Source organism: Myotis myotis, unplaced genomic scaffold (assembly GCF_014108235.1).
Source record: "Myotis myotis isolate mMyoMyo1 unplaced genomic scaffold, mMyoMyo1.p scaffold_m19_p_11, whole genome shotgun sequence".
Classification (NCBI taxonomy): domain Eukaryota; kingdom Metazoa; phylum Chordata; class Mammalia; order Chiroptera; family Vespertilionidae; genus Myotis; species Myotis myotis.
Window position 1 is genome coordinate 61,978,600 of NW_023416315.1, and position 17,442 is coordinate 61,996,041.

Genomic DNA, 17,442 nt, shown 5'->3' on the forward strand with positions numbered 1-17,442 from the left:
GCAGCAGCTCTCACACTTCCTGGACGTTCCTCCTCGAGGCACGCTTCCCAGAGCCAGCGCCGGTGGTGGTGTGTGCTCAGTGCCTTCACCGGACACGGCCTCCCAGAAAGCCCGGCTGTCTGTGTGCAGGGCTGCCCCTCGCTGGTGTCTCTGTTAGGAATTTCCATCACCCAGCTCGGGCCCATCCCGCCTTAGATGGGCAGAAATCATGGCCACTTGTGCACATCAGCCCTGAGCGGGCCGCCGAGGGCACACAGGTGAAGGCGCCTCCATGGTCCTTTGTCAGAGCTGACAGCCCCTTAAGCCCTCGCTTAAAATACAGTATTAGTCTAATTGAGTAATTAGTGCAATTTCCTACTTACTTTTCATTCTCATGGCTGAGCTGTGATTAGGAGGTTGTGATTATAGATTCTGGTTTGGGCCAGAATTTTGAATCAGCATTAATTGAATTGCTAGATGACTGACATTCATTCCATTTAATTGGGGGAACAAAAGACCTCAGGTAAGGATGAGGAACTCTGAAATCATCAGGAAAAGGAAAAGAGCCTTGTTAATTTTTATGGTCTGTGATCTGTAGCTGCGATAAGGAACTGAGGAATAAATTGTGCTTTTTGTCATGGCAACCAGCTTCTGAAAAGCCAGCTGAAAATTGCCTATCCTTAGGTGGTTACTGCTGCTGGGTAAGATTCGCCTTAACGGCACTATTTTCTCGCCATCAAAAAAAAAAAAAGAAAAAGAAAAAAGTACCACAGTATTTCTAGCAAGGGGGCTGTGTTTGTAAGAGAAGTAAAGGTAATAAATATCGCATAGATTCACATGGAAAAGGAACTTTCCGATTCAGCCCAGTTCTGTTGCAGGATGTTTATTCCTCTCTACTTGATTCCAAAGTATAACATTTTCCAATGCTTTAGAAATCAAACAAACCAGCGACATTGTTCAGATGTCAAGCCGTGCCCAGTTTTCCACAAGAGTCAAGAATCTTGTATAAAATCCAGCCAACGTACACATAGCTTTAATGAGGAGCCTGTCATGTTTCCCCATAAATTTATTGCCTGAGAACTAGTGCGGCCTGTTGCTAATGCCAAAATGCTCTGGCTTCTTATTTTCTTTACAACATACATTTTTTTTAATGCAAATTTTTCCACACTCAACTTTCCCCTAGCACGGACAAGATTTTCAGCCTTTTTGACACACATACATTTTTAAGAAGAAAAAAAAAAACCACTGTTTTCTCTGTGACAAAGTTCTGGTTATGCCATTTTAAAGGTGACTAGTCAGGAGTTTAGGTTTCCCCACTCGATTCTATTTTAGAGTAAATGGTAGCCCCCCTGTCTTCCTATTCTGCATCCCCAGCACCCGACGACACTCGAGTGTTGGAAACTACTGTATATACGTGGAAAGTCAGGTTAGCCAAACCCGTCAGAACTGCTGTGCGTTTCGCCGAGCTGTCTGACAGGCTGTGTGTGTGTGTGTCGCTCCCTACAGTGCTTTGCCCTGTTGGTAAGGATTGCGAGTCGCTGTTCCTAAAGACCCGTTCTGGCGCTGCACTGCGGGTGTTAAGCGGCACTCGCAGCCTTTCCATGCTCCAGGTGTTGCTTTGAATGTCTGACTTTACTCGTTCTGCGTTAGGTTAACCGACATGTATTATTTAAGTGATCAGTGATACTCTGTGCAATGATGGATGTTGAATATTAAAGTGCGTAGTTATTAATCTGTTGTTTGCTATTGATATGCTGACCTCTGCCAAATTCTCCCTTCCTCTCTGGTGAGATGATTTTGGGGAGCCATGTGAGACTGGGGATATTTGTATAAATAAATCAGGAACCATTCCGGTGAGGGCAGGGGACGTCAGCTCTCCAGTCAGAGGCCTGGGTGTCATGCTCAGACAGGGACTAATGGCCACCTTAAACACATGACAGCAGGGCTTTACTGCAGTGTTTCAGGGGTTGACGAGATGCCCTGGGCTCGCGACCCCCTAAATGGAGGGTGCTTTATCAGTGCACAGCTACAGTCCATCTGCGCAGCAGTGAGGGCCCAAGTCTAAATAATACGTTCAATGCTATAAAGCAGCGGTTCTCAACCTGTGGGTCGCAACCCCTTTGGGGGTCGAACGACCCTTTCACAGGGGTCGCCTAAGACCATCGGAAAACACATATATAATTACATATTGTTTTTGTGATTAATCGGTATGCTTTAATTATGTTCAATCTGTAACAATGAAAATACATCCTGCATATCAGATATTTACATTACGATTCATAACAGTAGCAAAATTACAGTTATGAAGTAGCAACAAAAATAATTTTATGGTTGGGGGTCACCACAACATGAGGAACTGTATTAAAGGGTCACGGCATGAGGAAGGTTGAGAACTACTGCTCTAAAGGGTTATGTATTTAAGAAAGAAAGAGGGGAAGGAAGGGGAGAGGCAAGGAGGCAAGAAGTGGGGCGGGAGGGAAAAGCTGCGTTACTCATTCAAAAACAAAAAGAACAATCTTGGGCTGTAATAATGTCAGATTTAATCTAGTGAAAGGTAAAGAATGATTCAAATATCCTTAAAGTCATTTTATTTTTTCCCTTGAGTGGAAAGCCAGAACCAGCACAATCATATTGGACTTGGTGTAAATCAGAATGAAAAGAGGACAAACAATGCTCATTAGTTGCTGAGGGATTTTTCCTATGGTGCTATTGAGACCAGAAAAAAATTCTTTAGACTTTAGGCTACTCACCAAGAACACAGTCCAAAACAAAGCCTCCTTTTCTCAAATTCCCTTCTAGAATATAAGGGGAATCAGAGTCCTAGACTAGGAAGAAATATGGAGGTAATTTTTCTTGTTTGGTTTTGGCTCCTGTCATGTTATTTATGGGTTATAGATTCTGTCTTTTGTGTTATCTGACTTTTTTAAGGGAGATAATTAATTTCTGTCCACCTGGATTTAAATCCGTGGCTCCCTTCTTGCTCTACTCTGAAGATAATCATGAAGAACCTTTCTTTTCCCAGTTCCAGAATGTTCTCAGTGTATTTTGTGTGCCTTTGTTTTCTTCACAATTCTTTTCCAAGATGTAACTCCATAATACTTTCTTTTTTTTCCCAAGGAACATCAGAAACATGGATTCTAATTCATCAGTTTGGTTATGTGAGCATGATGACATGCTTACATGCAGTTCAATTACTTTTTTGATTAGCAAATATATTTTCCTCATAAAAACAGTAAATAAAACAGGCTGTGCTTGCAAAGTATTCAAAATACATTTTGCTAGCAATTCTTTCCCACAATTGTAGTAATTATTGAAATTGTCTATTGTGGTGTTCTTAAATTGGTACACAGGTCAATTATAGCATAAAATATGTAACGGAAATTTCTCAGCATTGAATTCTGGCAGAACAGGATTCAGTGCATGGTTTTATGTGTTTACAAAACTCTGTTGGTCACGCCACCATCCCGATGGCCTCCCTCTCTGATGCTGATCCTCTTTGTTCCAAATGCAGCAGCAGATTCTTCTCACGTGTGCAACATCCCCAGGCGCTTGGTAAAATGTGGGGCAAACAGAGGTCATTTACCAGATGCTGTTACCTGGTGGGCTACATTTTTTTAATTATTTGAAATTTTATTTTGACTATAAGCTCCTAGAGGGTGAAAATCACCAACTAGATGACAGTGGCCCTTAATCAGGGTGTGTGACCAAGTGAATGGAACCTGTCAAGTCTGAAGTCTGGGATGTGAGGCCCATTGTGGGGCGACTCAATGCTGGCCCGCCATTCTGGACATCCGGGAAGCGCTTTCTCTTTCATCCCCTTGTGCACGTCCTGCTTTTGTGGGAGAGGCATTCACAACCCTGAGGTTTTTAGATTACCCTCTGCAGGAGGCCCCGGAGAGCTGTGAGGGCCTCATTATTCCCTGCTGTCTGCAGTCTGCCTTCAGCATTCACCGAATGTGGGTCCCACTCCATCCCCAGCTGAGAGTGAGCTATGTTCTCTCTCTTATTTCAAATCTTGAAGATGTCCAGACAGTCATCCTAGCAGACACTGATGGAGAGCTGACTCTGTGTCGGGCAGTGTTTCCAGAGCCTTTGTTTTATGTTTTGGCTCATTTAGTTCTCACAGCAGTCCCGCGAGGTAGGCACTGTCATTTTCAGGTAGGAGACTGAGGGTGGCGTGGAAACGAAGCAACTCGCCCCGCCTCACTGAGCTAGAAGGTGGGGAGGACAGGACCCAGCTGGAGGACTGTGGCTCCAGAGCAGGTCCATCAGCTGGGCACAATCACACTCTCCTCGCCAGGCCTCCGATTTACCGATGAGAATGTAACCTCCCCTGGCTGCTGGCTTCCCCGCCTCACCTGGGACTCCACAGGAAGCAACCCTCCTCCGCGGCGCCAAAGGCGAGGGAAGTTCAGGAACCGACATCTGCTCCCTGGACTCTGTGTCTCTGCATTTCCGCCATCGGTGTCTGGGGACCCGTCCTGAAGACAGGTGTTCCAACCTTTCTGGGGTTTGTTTAGTTTCTTAGTGAACACCTACTGAGGTGTCACTTAAGGAATGAGTTACAAACTTTTCATTAGATTGTAGGCAGAAAATAGGCCGTTTTCCCAAGAAGTCCAACTGTTCATTCAATAAACCATATTGATACGATTTGTGCCTGGTCTTTTCTCTCCTTTGTGGTGATGTTTCTGATTGAGGTTGAGACAGAAATGATGTGAACTGGCTCAGGGCCTGAGGCCTGGGCGGGAGGAAGCAGCAGCAGCGCTCTGTGCCCCCTGAAGGGTGTTAGCAGAGACGTTCACTGCACTCTCCCGAAATGCAGCTGAGCCGCTGCCCGGGCTAAGCAGAAGACTTTTCGTTTTCTTCTTTCAGTTTGGCAAGAAACATCGGGCAGCGTCCGTCTCTGGGGCTGTTAAATGATGCTCGCGGTTTGCGTTCCCAGTTTAATGCGGATCCTGAAAGCTTTGGGGAGCATTCCTTACCCTTTGACAGTTGCTCAGAGTTCACGGGTGTCCTGTGCTTTTTTTCTCAGAGCTCCTCCTTCAGCCGGCCCATCTAAATGTTGCAGTTGGTCATATCAGCTTCCTGAAAGTAGCATCTGGGTCTTAGTGTGTTCACAGAAGGATGTTTCTGTCCTTTGAGTCCTGAGAGCAAGAGCCCATTTGCATCTTCAAATCCACCTAGTCCCACTCACCCTTGCAAAACAATTGCTGAGATGATGAATAGCCGGCACTGGACGAGGGACCAGTGAGGTCATTTCTGGATTGCATTCAGTGGCATTTCAATTTTAACTTCAGGCCAAAGCCAGAAAGCTAGACGTGTGTGTGTGTGTGTGTGTGAGTGTTAGTTCAGAGACCACCCGAAGGGTTCTCACGGACCACCAGTGACTCACTGGCCATATATAATGGGCTAAGAAAAAAGTAAAATGAGTTCATTGAAAAATAAGGAATTGTGAAAAGTTTTAGAGACTAAGCATAATCAATTGCCCTCGTCAGTTCCCCAGAAGCTAGGGGAACAGAATCTGAGCAGGAGGAGCTCTTGGGGGTTTTCCTCTGAGCTACGGCAGTGCTTCAGGGAATGGTCCCCAACTGGAGGCATGAGTAACCCTTTCTCTTCCTAAAAACTGCTGCTTCCAGCTCTATCTGGAGTGTAAATTTTTCCAAAGATAAGACAATTGCATTGTTCCGGGCAATTGATGGTGGAATATGATGCCAGAGTAGAAGAAATGACAAATTATAAAAAAGAATCTGGGCTCAAATGTATTACTTATTTTTTGTTGTTAATCCTCACTTGAGGATATTTTTTCCATTGGTTTTTAGAGAGGGTGGAAGGGATGGAAGGAGGGGGAGAGAAGGGAGAGATTGAACATGCAACCCAAGCATGTGCCTGACCAGGAATCGAACCCATGACCCTTCGGTCCATGGGCCAACGCTCTAACCACTGAGCAACACCAGTCAGGGCTGGGCTCAAATGTAGATGGCTATTGACATGTTTGATGTTGATACTAGAGAACTTTATCCGTGGGTTATATTGTGTGTTTGAAACAGCACCCCCCTGACCCCCATTATTAAAGTTCATTGCAAGAAAGTCAGAAAAGTTTAAAGAGGAAAACCACCACCACTACCCATTTAAAATATGTAATTCAGTGTTACAGTAAATTTGCAGAGTTGTGCAACCATACGCAGTCCTGTTTTAGAACATTTCCATGGCATGGCTGGCTTCTTCCACTCGGGATGTTGTGACCATTTTCCCACATCAACATAGACCTCGGTGGCTTCACGATACTCCGTGTATAAACCTGTCACATGCGCATCAATACTGTTATCTACTTAGGTTCTTTTTCTTTTTATTTAAATTTTTATTATTGCAACCATGTACATACATGTATTTGAAATTATCTGAATATTTTAATAAAATTATTCCAAGTGGACTTCTGGGTCAAAGGGGCGATGCATTGAAAACTTTTACCCACATTGCCAATTTGCCCTCCAGGAAGGAGTGTAAATTTATCCTCCCACCAGTAGGATAAGACAGTCTTATTTCTTCATACCCTTGTTGGTCTTTTTATTCTTTGTCAATCATGGGAGAAAATAATATATTTGTTTTTCTTTATTGGCCAAAAGATTTCTCAGAGGATCAGTATCTTTCATACATTTATTGGCTTTTTGTGTTTCTTCTTTTGGGAATTGCCTATTTTTCTTTTGAAATATTAGTCTATTTTTTGAACTGCTTTTACTTATAAGAGCTCTTTTCCCCTCAAGGTTATTAATGCTTTTTCATAGGTGGTACAATACTTTCTAAAATTATTGCTTCTTTAAGCTTTTGTGCTTTTATTTATAAAATAAAAAATTTCACCAATAGATTTTTAAAAATATGTATCTGCAAACAAAATGTAATGCTCTTCCTACATTTAAAATATAAAACAGGGGTCCTCAAACTTTTTAAACAGGGGGGCAGTTCACTGTCCCTCAGACCGTTGGAGGGCCGGACGATAGTTTAAAAAAAAACTATGAACAAATTCCCATGCACACAGCGGCGGCAAAACACCCGGTGGGCCGGATAAATGTTTTTGGCGGGCCGCATGTGGCCCGTGGGCCGTAGATTGAGGACCCCTGATATAAAAGAAAAGTATTAATGACTTCTGTGTCTCCATTTAACAGGCATTTATTAAGTCCCTACTATGTGCCAGGCACTTGGCCAACCAGTAGGGATTAAGTATTAACAAGAACAATGCAATCCCTGCCCTCATGGAATTTTCATTCTAGTGCTTCATTCTTTGTCTTTTCCTTTTCCTTTTTTTTTTTTTTTTTTTTTTGGAATGCAACAACTTTATTGAAAGAAAAGTGCAATTTAAATTGGTTGGAAGCTTAAAAGGGATTAACTTAGACACCCCCTCTCAGGCGCAGGACCAGGTGCAGAGTGGACTCTTTCTGGATGTTGTAGTCGGACAGGGTGCGCCCGTCTTCCAGCTGCTTGCCGGCGAAGATCAGCCGCTGCTGGTCTGGGGGGATGCCCTCTTTGTCTTGGATCTTGGCCTTGACATTCTCGATGGTGTCACTGGGCTCGACCTCGAGGGTGATGGTCTTGCCGGTCAAGGTCTTCACGAAGATCTGCATCCCACCTCTCAGGCGCAGGACCAGGTGCAGAGTGGACTCTTTCTGGATGTTGTAGTCGGACAGGGTGCGCCCGTCTTCCAGCTGCTTGCCGGCGAAGATCAGCCGCTGCTGGTCAGGGGGGATGCCCTCTTTGTCTTGGATCTTGGCCTTGACATTCTCGATGGTGTCACTGGGCTCGACCTCGAGGGTGATGGTCTTGCCGGTCAAGGTCTTCACGAAGATCTGCATTGTCAAGGGCGGTGAAGGAGGCTGCGAGCGAAGAGAACGACGACTGTGTTCCGACGACCGGGAATACCTTTTCCTTTTCCTTGACTCTTGCTCAGAGCCTTACTTTCTAAATTACACCTTGGAGAATTCAAAATAACTTGCAAGCCTATACTAGACAGATTATAAAATTCATGAGTTCATTAGAAAAAGTGGAGAACATTCATTCCACAAATATATATTGGACATCTGTATATCAAATACTATTGATGGTTTTGGAAATTGAATGTCAAAATGTTTCCTACTATTAGGAAGCACAGTGTGTGTGTGTGTGTGTGTGTGTGTGTGTGTGTGTGTGTATGTGTGTGTTTAATATATATTTTTTTTATTTCAGAGAGGAAAGGAGAGGGAGAAAGAGATAGAAACATCAATGATGAGGGAGAATCATTGATCAGCTACCTTCTGTGTGCCCCCTACTGGGGATCAAGCACACAACCTGGGCATGTGCCCTGACCGGGAATTGAGCTGTGACCTCCTGGTTCATAGGCTGACACTCAACCACTGAACCACACAGGCCAGGCAGGGAGCACAGTTTTAAATTAAGCAATTTGACCCCTTGAAATCTAAGTAATCCAGTTTTGTAAAATGACATATTTTCTTACTGACAGTATTTTTTCACTTATGTCTTTATTAAACAAAAAGATCAGCTTTTCACTTGTGCAAATTGAACCATTAAAATGGGTTTCAGCTTATCTTCATAGATTGAAGGAAAATGTTTCCCAAAAGATAACTTGAAGGAAGTGTTTAAAATCTTTAGGTCATGTTTCTATAAAGGCTAAAACACTATTTTACCTTGCCTCCTATAAGTTTACGTATATTGTATATATGGTCAGTTTTATTCTTTTTTATTTTTTAATTTGTTTGGCAGCAAAAAACCCAAACACATATATTTAAAAAAAACAACCTTCAAGATGAAAATTCCCCAAGGGTCCCTTAAAAAAAGGCATTTTACCTTTAGGCCATGTTATGTGGGAAAAGACAAGGCTGTTAAGTCAGTGGAGCTGTAAGCATTGTGACAACCCAACCCGGCTGATACAGGAAGAGGCTGCCACCCCCACCCCCTCCCCCACTGTTTGGGGAGCTACCAATCCATCCCACCCACTTCCCAGTGACTTCTGTAGGAAGCCATCTTAGTTGAATAGAAACTAGGGCCACGTGAAAGCATGGGCTTCATTTGGGATGTTGGAGTAACCCCCTGCTCCACAGTCACATCGTAAGAGATTTGAAGAAAACAATGTAGATTCTTGCTTTGAAAAAGAGATTGCGGTACCCTATATATTGTTGTGCTAGCCACTAATGAGATATCACAGCCATCAGAATCAGCAAGCCAAACGAGGGAAGGCAAGTTCTAGGTTCTGTGGAGGGTATGCAGAGGAGAGCCTTATGTTTGAGAACGTTTGTGAATGAATGTTCAGGAGTGGTGGTGGGTGGGACAGGAAAGGGTGTGGAGACCATGGACCAAAAGATCCTGGAAAGGCTGTGCAAATGTAAGGGAAACTACTTCTGTCCCTAAAGGCAGTCTTCATGATAAACCACAATTAATAAAATGTCCTGGGCCTGGCTGGCATGGCTCAGTGGTTGAGCATCAACCACAAACCAGGAGGTCACAGTTCAATTCCTGGTCAGGGCACATGCCCAGGTTGAGGGCTCGATCCCCAGAGTGGGGCGTGCAGGAGGCAGCCGGCCAGTGATACGCTCTCATCGTTGCTGTTTCTATCTCTCTCTCCCTCTCCCGCTCTGAAATCAATAAAAAAATATATATATATTTTAAATGTCCTGGGATTGGTGTTCATCTTCAGAAAATGATTCCGTTTAAGCTAATTGCTCCCTCCCAATTTCATTCAGGAGTGGGAGACCATATTTGCTTTACAGAAATTTGCTTTGCCTGGCTGCAACATCTATTTGGGGCAGCAGTGGCCACCCGATCATTCTATTTCATACTAGAAGTTATTGCTGTTGTAGATGAATGGGTCCAACCAGCTAGACTATTGTGCGAGCGGAATTCCTCGCCACAGCAGGGTGCCAGGCATTTGGTTAGCAGCTGTGACTGCAGCTTGCTACTAAGGTATGAACAAATCACCCCACTGACGAGCTGAGCTCGGGGTGGTCTAATTAAAACAGATGCCACTTGGATACAAACTCACAGGACCTTGGAATGCGGGGGGGATTTCGGGGTCATCTAGTCCAACCACTCACACATGTGCAGCGAGGCCTGCAGGAACTAAATCACTCCTGCCCCAGCTTGAAAGAGCAGGCGCGCCACATGTGTTCCCATATGCACATCCCAAGAGTCTGTTCCATGCACACTCGAACTTTATTCGGTTGCCGGAGAGGCTAAAGAGGAGGGAGCGAAGGGCCAGTTCAGTAGGGGTGCTTCAGGGTGTGGTCCATGATGGTCTGGAGCGCCAGCCACGTCTCCTGGGCCGTGGGGACGATCTGGGAGGCGGGCAGCAGGAAGCCGTAGCGCCCGGTGTCGCGGAGCTCGAAGGTGTAGGAGTACTTGATGCCCTGGTTGTAGGTCCAGTCAATGGTGCCTCCACTGGCTCGGTCTGGGCAGCAACAGAAGCAGGAGAGCGATGGTCAGTCACCTGGAAATACTGCAAGGGCCAGGCTGACGGTCCAAAGCCCGGAGCCCCTGCAGCGCTGATGGGGTCACCATCTACTCGGTGCCTGCTGTCGACCAAGCAGCCTGGCTTCCTCCCTAGTAACTCCCCAGAAGGTTCTCAGCCCAAGAGGCCCACCGAGGGGGGCCGGCAAGGGTTCTCCTCTCCCTGGGGATGCGGGAAAGTTCCCACGATCGCAAAAGCGCCACTGAGAACCGCTCCGTCCCCCAGGAGCCGTTTTGGTCAGGCCTCCAACTACTCCAGCTACCCACTTGAGTCGCCAGGATTTGACCCCTGAGGCCGTGGCCTGCAGGGGGAAAGTGCAAGGGCCAGAGTCAAAGCAAAACTTCCTTGTCTGTCTTTTCAGGAGAAACTTGGCCCAGATTTGCAGTTACCAAGCCCTTAGGAAGCTGCTTTCAAATTGGGCAGGAAGGAGGGAGGCGGCTGCGTATCCGAATTTAACTTGACAGCCTTGAATAAAGCAAAAACCTTAGACTTGGTGTTGAGACAGTTGCCAAAGAAGGCCTGGAGCCCAAAAGCAAGGCCAGCCCTGGGGAAGGTTGTGACCCACCAAAACCTGGGCCCGAGGGCGGGACGTATGTGAGACCTGCACGCCTCCCACCTCTGTCCCTGTGCCCTGCTTTTCAGTGCTCCTGCCTCCGGTCAGCTGGTTAACCCAGTGCGTTCCCTCTGGGCCCCAGAGATCTGCCTGCACCCCACCTGCCTCCACAATTCTGTGTTCTCACTCGGCTGCAGCCACCAGGGTCTCTGTGCTATCCCTGCTATTCCTACAACGGGGCCAAACCACAGGTAGGGCTTTTGTTCTAGAAGGTTCCTCTGTCTGGAAGCTCTTCCCCAGATAGATAGCCTCTGGGCTTCCTCCCTTATTTCCTTCAACACTTGTCCAAATTTCACTCTCTCATTGAGGCCTTCCCTTCAATTCACCCGCCCACTCCCACCCCCAGGTTCCCGGGTCCCCTCAATCTGTTCTAGTTTTCCTTTTACTCCCTAACATACTGTACCATTTACTCTTGGTCATTGTCAGTCTCCCTGGCTAGAATGTAAGGCTTCGTTTTGTTGTGGTTTTTCTTTTGTTTGTTTGTTTTTTAATATATTTTTATTGATTTTTTTTACAGCGAGGAAGGGAGAGGGATAGAGAGTTAGAAACATCGATGAGAGAGAAAGATTGATCAGCTGCCTCCTGCACATCTCCCACTGGGTATGTGCCCGCAACCAAGGTACATGCCCTTGACCGGAATCAAACCTGGGACCCTTGAGTCCGCAGGCTGACGTTCTATCCACTGAGCCAAACCGGTTAGGGCTGTTTTTGTTTTGTTTTTTAATCTATGCTTATTTTATTTCCAAGCAAGTAAAACAAGGCCTAGTGCACAGTAGGTGCTCAATAAGTATTTGTTGGGTAGCAGTGTTCCTACCACGGTCACTGTATAAGCAAGTGGGGAAAGAGTAGATGTATTCTCTAATTGAAGGGCATTGCAGGGGATATTTTTTAAGTTGAATCTCTGGGTGATCTACGACTGCCAGCAGAACTCTCCACCTTCACTCTCCACGAAGCTGGACTTAACCCCAAGACAAGGGGACAAGAGTTCTCAGAGGAACCGACATGTTTGTTTGAAGGTGTCGAAGAAGGCAGAGAAAGGGCAGCACTGCCCACGGAGCCCGCAGTTATTAGACGGGGTCAGGAACCATTCTCCCTGCCCATGTCTCCAGATCTGGGCACCCTTGGCCAACTGAGCTCCCCCCACCCCCGCCCAGGGTCACACACAGAGACCATGCACCCACTTACAAATTGCTTTGATGATGCTGCCATACTTGAACTTGGTCCCATACAGGGAGGCCAGGGCCGTCACAGCAGACTTGGCCAGCTCATCCTGGAGAAAATGCCAAACAAAACCCATCATGGCCAGCAACACCAAGCCCCCAGAACAGCAGGGCCAGGGCAGCCAGGGGTGGCAGGGTGACCAGGGAACACGCACCCCGCAGAAGCAGGTCCCGAGCAGAGAACACAGGACCTGAACTTGAGATTCAAGCTCCAAGTCTAGCCCCTCCTCTCAGTCTGCCACGTGACAGAAGTGACTCAACCACTCGATGCCTCAGTTTCCCAGACTGAAAGTAAGGCTGGTCTGTCTTGCCAGTCTCCCCCGTCAGGGGCCCGGGGGGAACAGGGTGTCAGGCAGGTGTAGGCCCTCGCGCCTTAAGCAGATCTGATGGATGAAGCCCTAGGCCTGCTGCCCAGAGCTGCCTTTGGGATCGAAGGGCAAGCGGGGTGAGCGCGTACCAGCTCAGCCTGGTCCTGGGCGGGGTCTGTTGTGTAGCCATAGGGATAGAGGAGGAGCTGGGAGTAGCTGTGGATGGAGATGAAGGCCTTGATGTTCCCATGGCTCTTCACAAAGTCCACGATGGACTTGACCTCCGTTTCAGAATTGGCAAACTTGCCGTGGTAAGTCTCAGAGCAGGGGTTGCTGCTGGCTCCAGCCTCTGAGGAGGAGAGAGGGGGTAGTTGGCATTCCTTACAGCGAAGCCAAGTGTCCCTGCATGGGGTACGGGGTGAGGTGGATGTAGGAGGGCTCACCCCCACCCTCCGATGAAGGAAAGGCCAGAGGCCTTTTATAATCTGGGGGCCCGCCTCTCCAGGCCGTGGGCAGAGATGATGGACCCGCCCAGGACGGGAGAAGAGCTCTCAAGCCAGACCCACTTCTGCATGAAGGGGCGGCCTGCAGACCCCTAGGGAGGCTTCAGATCTCAGTTCCATTGGGAGGAACTTTCTCGTTACAGACAAGGGACAAGCAAGCCTCAGAATGCCACCTCCCTCACTGAGCCTCAAAGAGGGGCTGACAGTACCACCACCCCCACCCCAAGCCCTTGCTGCTGGGGCAGGACAGGGACGGGGGGCAACAGGACAGAAGTGTAAGAAGGCATTCCCAGTTGTCCCATCCCTGCTCCCAGATCACCCTGGGCCTTACTCCCAAAGCCAGCGTCCCAGTTCCGGTTGGGGTCCACCCCAACACAGGAGGAGCCTGCCGTGATGGATCGAGTCTTGCGCCACAAACGGTTCTGAGGAAGGAATCAGACACTAATCTGTTACCATCCCCGGCGCTCACAGGGTGCAACTCAAAGCACCCTGATCCGGAGCTTGGGTGTGGACAAGGCCTGGGGCCGGAAACCACTCTCGACTGGCTGTCGGGAGGAAGATGTATACTAGTAGAGGGGGCTCTTGGTTGAAGGAGGATGGAGGAGGAGACAATGGGTGACATGTGGCCAGAAGTTTCTTCTGGTGGGAAGTGAAAAGGCCTGAGGTGCCCACCCCATTCACATCTGATTGGTAGCATGCTGTACCTGCCATAACAATGAAATAAAGCCAGGAAGTAAGGTCTGGGCAGTGGGTCTCCACTGGGGACAATTTTGTCCCCCCACAACTGGACATTTGGCAATGTTTGAAAACGTTTTTGGTGATCTCAGCTAGGGCGCTGCTACTGGCATCTCATGAGTACTCGTCAGGATGTGCTAACCACTCAGCATGACCAAGATGCCAAGAACGCTGAGGTTGAGAACCCTGACCTGGGGGCAGGTCTGTTTGCCCTTCCCTTGACTCCTGGAGATTGAGAATAGGGGTGAGTAACCTGGTCTCAGGAGGCAGAGGCCCACCCTGCTTTCCCCAAGAACAGGAGAAGGCATATACCTTGCTGTGGGTGAAGGCAAAGCCATCAGGGTTGGTGACAATCTCTAGGAAGATGTCCATCTTGTCAAGAATGGCGGTGAAGGCCGGGTTTTGGCCATAGTCCTGTGTGATCTGTGAGGGTTGGAAGGCAGAGAGGTGAGGGGGCCGGGTCAGGCGTCTGCCATGCTAGACCAGTAGACACCTGCCCGCCCCGCCTCTGCAGTCACGGTTTCTGGATGGGAAGAGGAGGCCAGTATTCTATGGGCCTGGGGCACCAGTGCTTCACGGGGCCAGAGCCCCCCCCCATCCCCCCCACACACACACACAGCTCCCCGGGCTTACCTTCTTTGCAAACCAGATCCCGCTGGCCTGAGTGACCCACTCCCGGGAGTGGATGCCCGTGTCGATCCAGATGGCGGGGCGGTTGTTTCCCCCAGTGCTGAACTAAACGAGAAGAGCAGAGAGGTGGTCCGGCTGGGGCCTGGTCTCGCCCCGGGGTCAGAGGCCAGCTGCTCTCTGGGTATCACAGGTGGAGACTCTGTTTGTGGGGCTACCACTCAGGTGGGGCATAGGGGCGCGGCCTGGACAGAGACCCCCACAGAAGTTGGCCTCCTGCCCTCAGCCCAAGCTTCCAGGCCCCACCCTGCTCCTCACCATTGGAGGTCACAAAACATTTGGTCTGGGTCACCCCAACTCCAGGATACTTCCCACAATGTGAGACTTGATTGGAAACGCTTAGGTCACTTAAACGTTAAAATTGTGCATACAGATGCGCGCACACCTAGGCCAGCATGGAAATCCAGACCTTCCCACTGTTGGCACGGGGAGTCGGTGAACATGGTGTTCCCCGTGACCACAGGCTCCCCCTACACACAATGTGGGTGCCCATTCTTGCATATGTGCCGTGTACACCACCTGCAGGAGCTCATTACCTTCAGCACGTAGATGGGACGGCCTTCATAGGTTTTGCCGATCTGGAGCTTGCTGACAAGCTGTGGGTGCTCAGCCACCAGCATGTCCATGAAGCCATAGATCTGAGAAGGGACAGGAGGGAAGGCCGGCTTTAATGGCTTCCAGGCTCCGGGATGCCTCCCTTAACATTCCAGTGAGCCCTGCAGTGTGGAAGGGCCCAGACCACCAGGCCACATGGAGACAGGGCAGGTGCCACACACACCCAGGCTCTGCCTGCCTGACCAAGAGCTTGGTGCCTGTGGGCGTGGCCCAGAGGTCCCTCACCTCATCCAGGGTGTGGTAGGTGGCATAGTTAAAGGTGTCGGTGGAGGCGGCCCGGGCCTGGAAGGCGAACATCTGCTCCTCCTCCTCGTCCAGCAGCGACTGCACATCCTCAATCATGATCGTGTACTCGATGCCATGGGCCTCCAGGAAGACTTTGACAGCTTGGAGGCTGGGGAAGGGCACTCGGACATCGATGGGGGAGCCAGGCTGGGCAGGGCCCCGCCAGAAGTCCAGCTGGGAAGGACAAGAGCCAGCACTGTCACAGCGGGCTGGGGAGGGGCCAGCCTGGGAAAGGGTTTGGTGGCAGAATTTCCCATACAATTGGGGATGTCAGGGACAGAGGACGAAGGGAACCCCTGGACACAGGACGAAGTCCAGTATGATCAGAGAAATGGCCCAGGAAGCAGAGTCGGGTGAGGACATGGAGACAGCAAGGGCGGGCGGGGGGGAGGACTAGAACGGGGATCCCCCTTTGCTCAGGTGCACAAAGGCACCAAGATGCAGGAGGTTTAATCACTTCCTAACAGGGATCAGTCCCATGGCTCCTTTCTAGAAGGCTTGGGGGAGAGAGCCCAGGCTCCAGGGGTCGGTGGGGGCTGAGGGTGGGCCCAGGTGGCCTGAGAGACACCCTGGGCCTCAGGGAAGGCTCCTCTGTCCTCTGACCTGCAGGTGCTCCAGGTCCTCCAGCTCCGTCACCTTCTGGACCTGGGCTTCATCAGCCACAGAGATTCGGAGCACCTGGTGCCTGGGCAGAGGAGAAGGGGGAGACTGAGGGTCCGAGAGCCCCTCCTGGCCATGCACATTCCCCGGTGGGAGGAGGGCAGCAGGCGGCCTAGAAACCCAGGCTGGGCCTCAGTCCTCTGGGCTGAGCAAGGGGAAGCACAAGGGGTCTCAGCAATAGATGGTCTGGGCTCCTGCGAACCTTCCGGACACTGCTGATGTCCCCAGTCCCAGTGTAGACTCTGTGTCTCTCTCCAAAGCCAGCCAAGCCTCCTCCTGCCTCTTCTCCAGGAAATTCCTCCTCAGAGCTCAGGTATCCAGGGCTCAGGGGGCAGCCCTGATCCCTTCTCAGCCCTGGTCCCTGGTCAGCCTGCCTCCCAGAGTGTGTCTGTCTGTCCATCTCCTCCAGATGGTGGCTGGAGGCTGAGCCCTCCCTACCTCCCCTCTTACCCCACGAAGTCCTCTTTGCCAAGGACAGCCCCCAGCAGGAGACTGAAAATCAGCAGCCCCTGCATGTTGAAGCCAGTAGGGAAGGTCAACTGAGAAGAGAGGATCTGGGGGCCTTTTAAACTCTCCCAGGACAGAGGTTTCCTGCCTGTGCCCGAGAGCTGGCCTCCCCTTGCACCTGGGTGCTGTCCCACGGGGAGGGAGCGGTGGGAGATCCGAGCTCTGATACCTTCTCACCCTTCCTGATAAAGTGGCAGGGAACAGGGCAGCTGGAGAGATAAGCTGGGGCTCAATCCCTTGGCCATGAAGGGCCTGAAGGTCACTGGGGCTTAAGGCCCCCCAGCTGGGACCCTGCCTCGCCCACAGCCCACGGTGCTGCACCCACAAGCCAGGCACCCACAGTTGTCCTGGGCAGCGGAGAAGGAGCCAGAACTTTGGAGGAGCCACACCAGCTGGGGCCTCTTGTGAAGCGCTCCCTGAGACCAGCTAGTTTGTTCTTGTGACAGAGCAGGCGGGACCCCGTACCCCACCCAGTTGCTGTACCTGCTGCTCCTCACCACGTTGGCTTTGTCCAGGGCTCCGCCTCCCCTGTGCAGGGCACACCCCCTCTGGGGTACAGCCCCTTGAAGGGCACTTCCCAGCCCCACTCCTATCAGCCTCGGGGCCCTGCGGGAGTCGGGCATCAGCTGGGGCAGAAGCCCAATTCCTGCCAGCGTCTCCTCCACCACCCCCACCACAGGGCTGTGGGAGCAGGACTGCCCTGGATGGGAACTGTAAACAGATGTCATCTGAGCGGACGGTGTGGTGCTGGGAGCCAGGGCCAGGCGGTTGGGACTGCACAGAGCCCAGAGGGCCCTGGAACTCACAAAGGGGAATTGGCTCTGGCTCTGGCTCTGGACTC

At 49.9% G+C, this 17,442-nt stretch overlaps 3 protein-coding genes across 7 annotated transcripts in view; 1 reads left to right on the plus strand and 2 right to left on the minus strand.

Annotated features, from left to right (window-relative positions):
• Positions 1-4,629, plus strand: part of CEP41 (centrosomal protein 41) — a 41,059-nt gene extending 36,430 nt beyond the window's left edge. For 3 of the 4 annotated variants that reach the window (XM_036328680.1, XM_036328677.1, XM_036328681.1), the window contains one exon: positions 4,280-4,629. In XM_036328680.1, the coding sequence (XP_036184573.1) occupies positions 4,280-4,464 (185 nt within the window). In that variant the 3' untranslated portion in view covers positions 4,465-4,629. Of the gene's footprint in view, positions 1-3,490; positions 3,579-4,279 lie in introns of all 4 variants that reach the window. The other variant, XM_036328679.1, reaches the window with a different exon arrangement.
• A 2,643-nt stretch (positions 4,630-7,272) lies between these two features.
• On the minus strand, positions 7,273-7,880 carry LOC118666406 (polyubiquitin). The gene has a single exon (XM_036328683.1). It carries the CDS (start codon positions 7,821-7,823, stop codon positions 7,362-7,364), a length of 462 nt encoding a protein of 153 aa, XP_036184576.1. The 5' UTR covers positions 7,824-7,880; the 3' UTR covers positions 7,273-7,361.
• Positions 7,881-10,195: 2,315 nt separating this feature from the next.
• On the minus strand, positions 10,196-16,609 carry CPA1 (carboxypeptidase A1). Of its 2 annotated transcripts, none has more exons than XM_036327035.1 (10): positions 16,545-16,609; positions 16,038-16,119; positions 15,375-15,608; positions 15,071-15,172; positions 14,481-14,582; positions 14,160-14,270; positions 13,444-13,534; positions 12,759-12,958; positions 12,267-12,351; positions 10,196-10,408 (listed from the first exon to the last, which is right to left on the minus strand). In XM_036327035.1, exons 1-10 carry the CDS (start codon positions 16,607-16,609, stop codon positions 10,221-10,223), a joined length of 1,260 nt encoding a protein of 419 aa, XP_036182928.1. In that variant the 3' UTR covers positions 10,196-10,220. The 2 variants fall into 2 exon arrangements, with proteins under 2 accessions (XP_036182928.1, XP_036182927.1); XM_036327034.1 differs by having other exon boundaries at positions 10,196-10,494.
• Between the last annotated feature and the right edge of the window lie 833 nt (positions 16,610-17,442).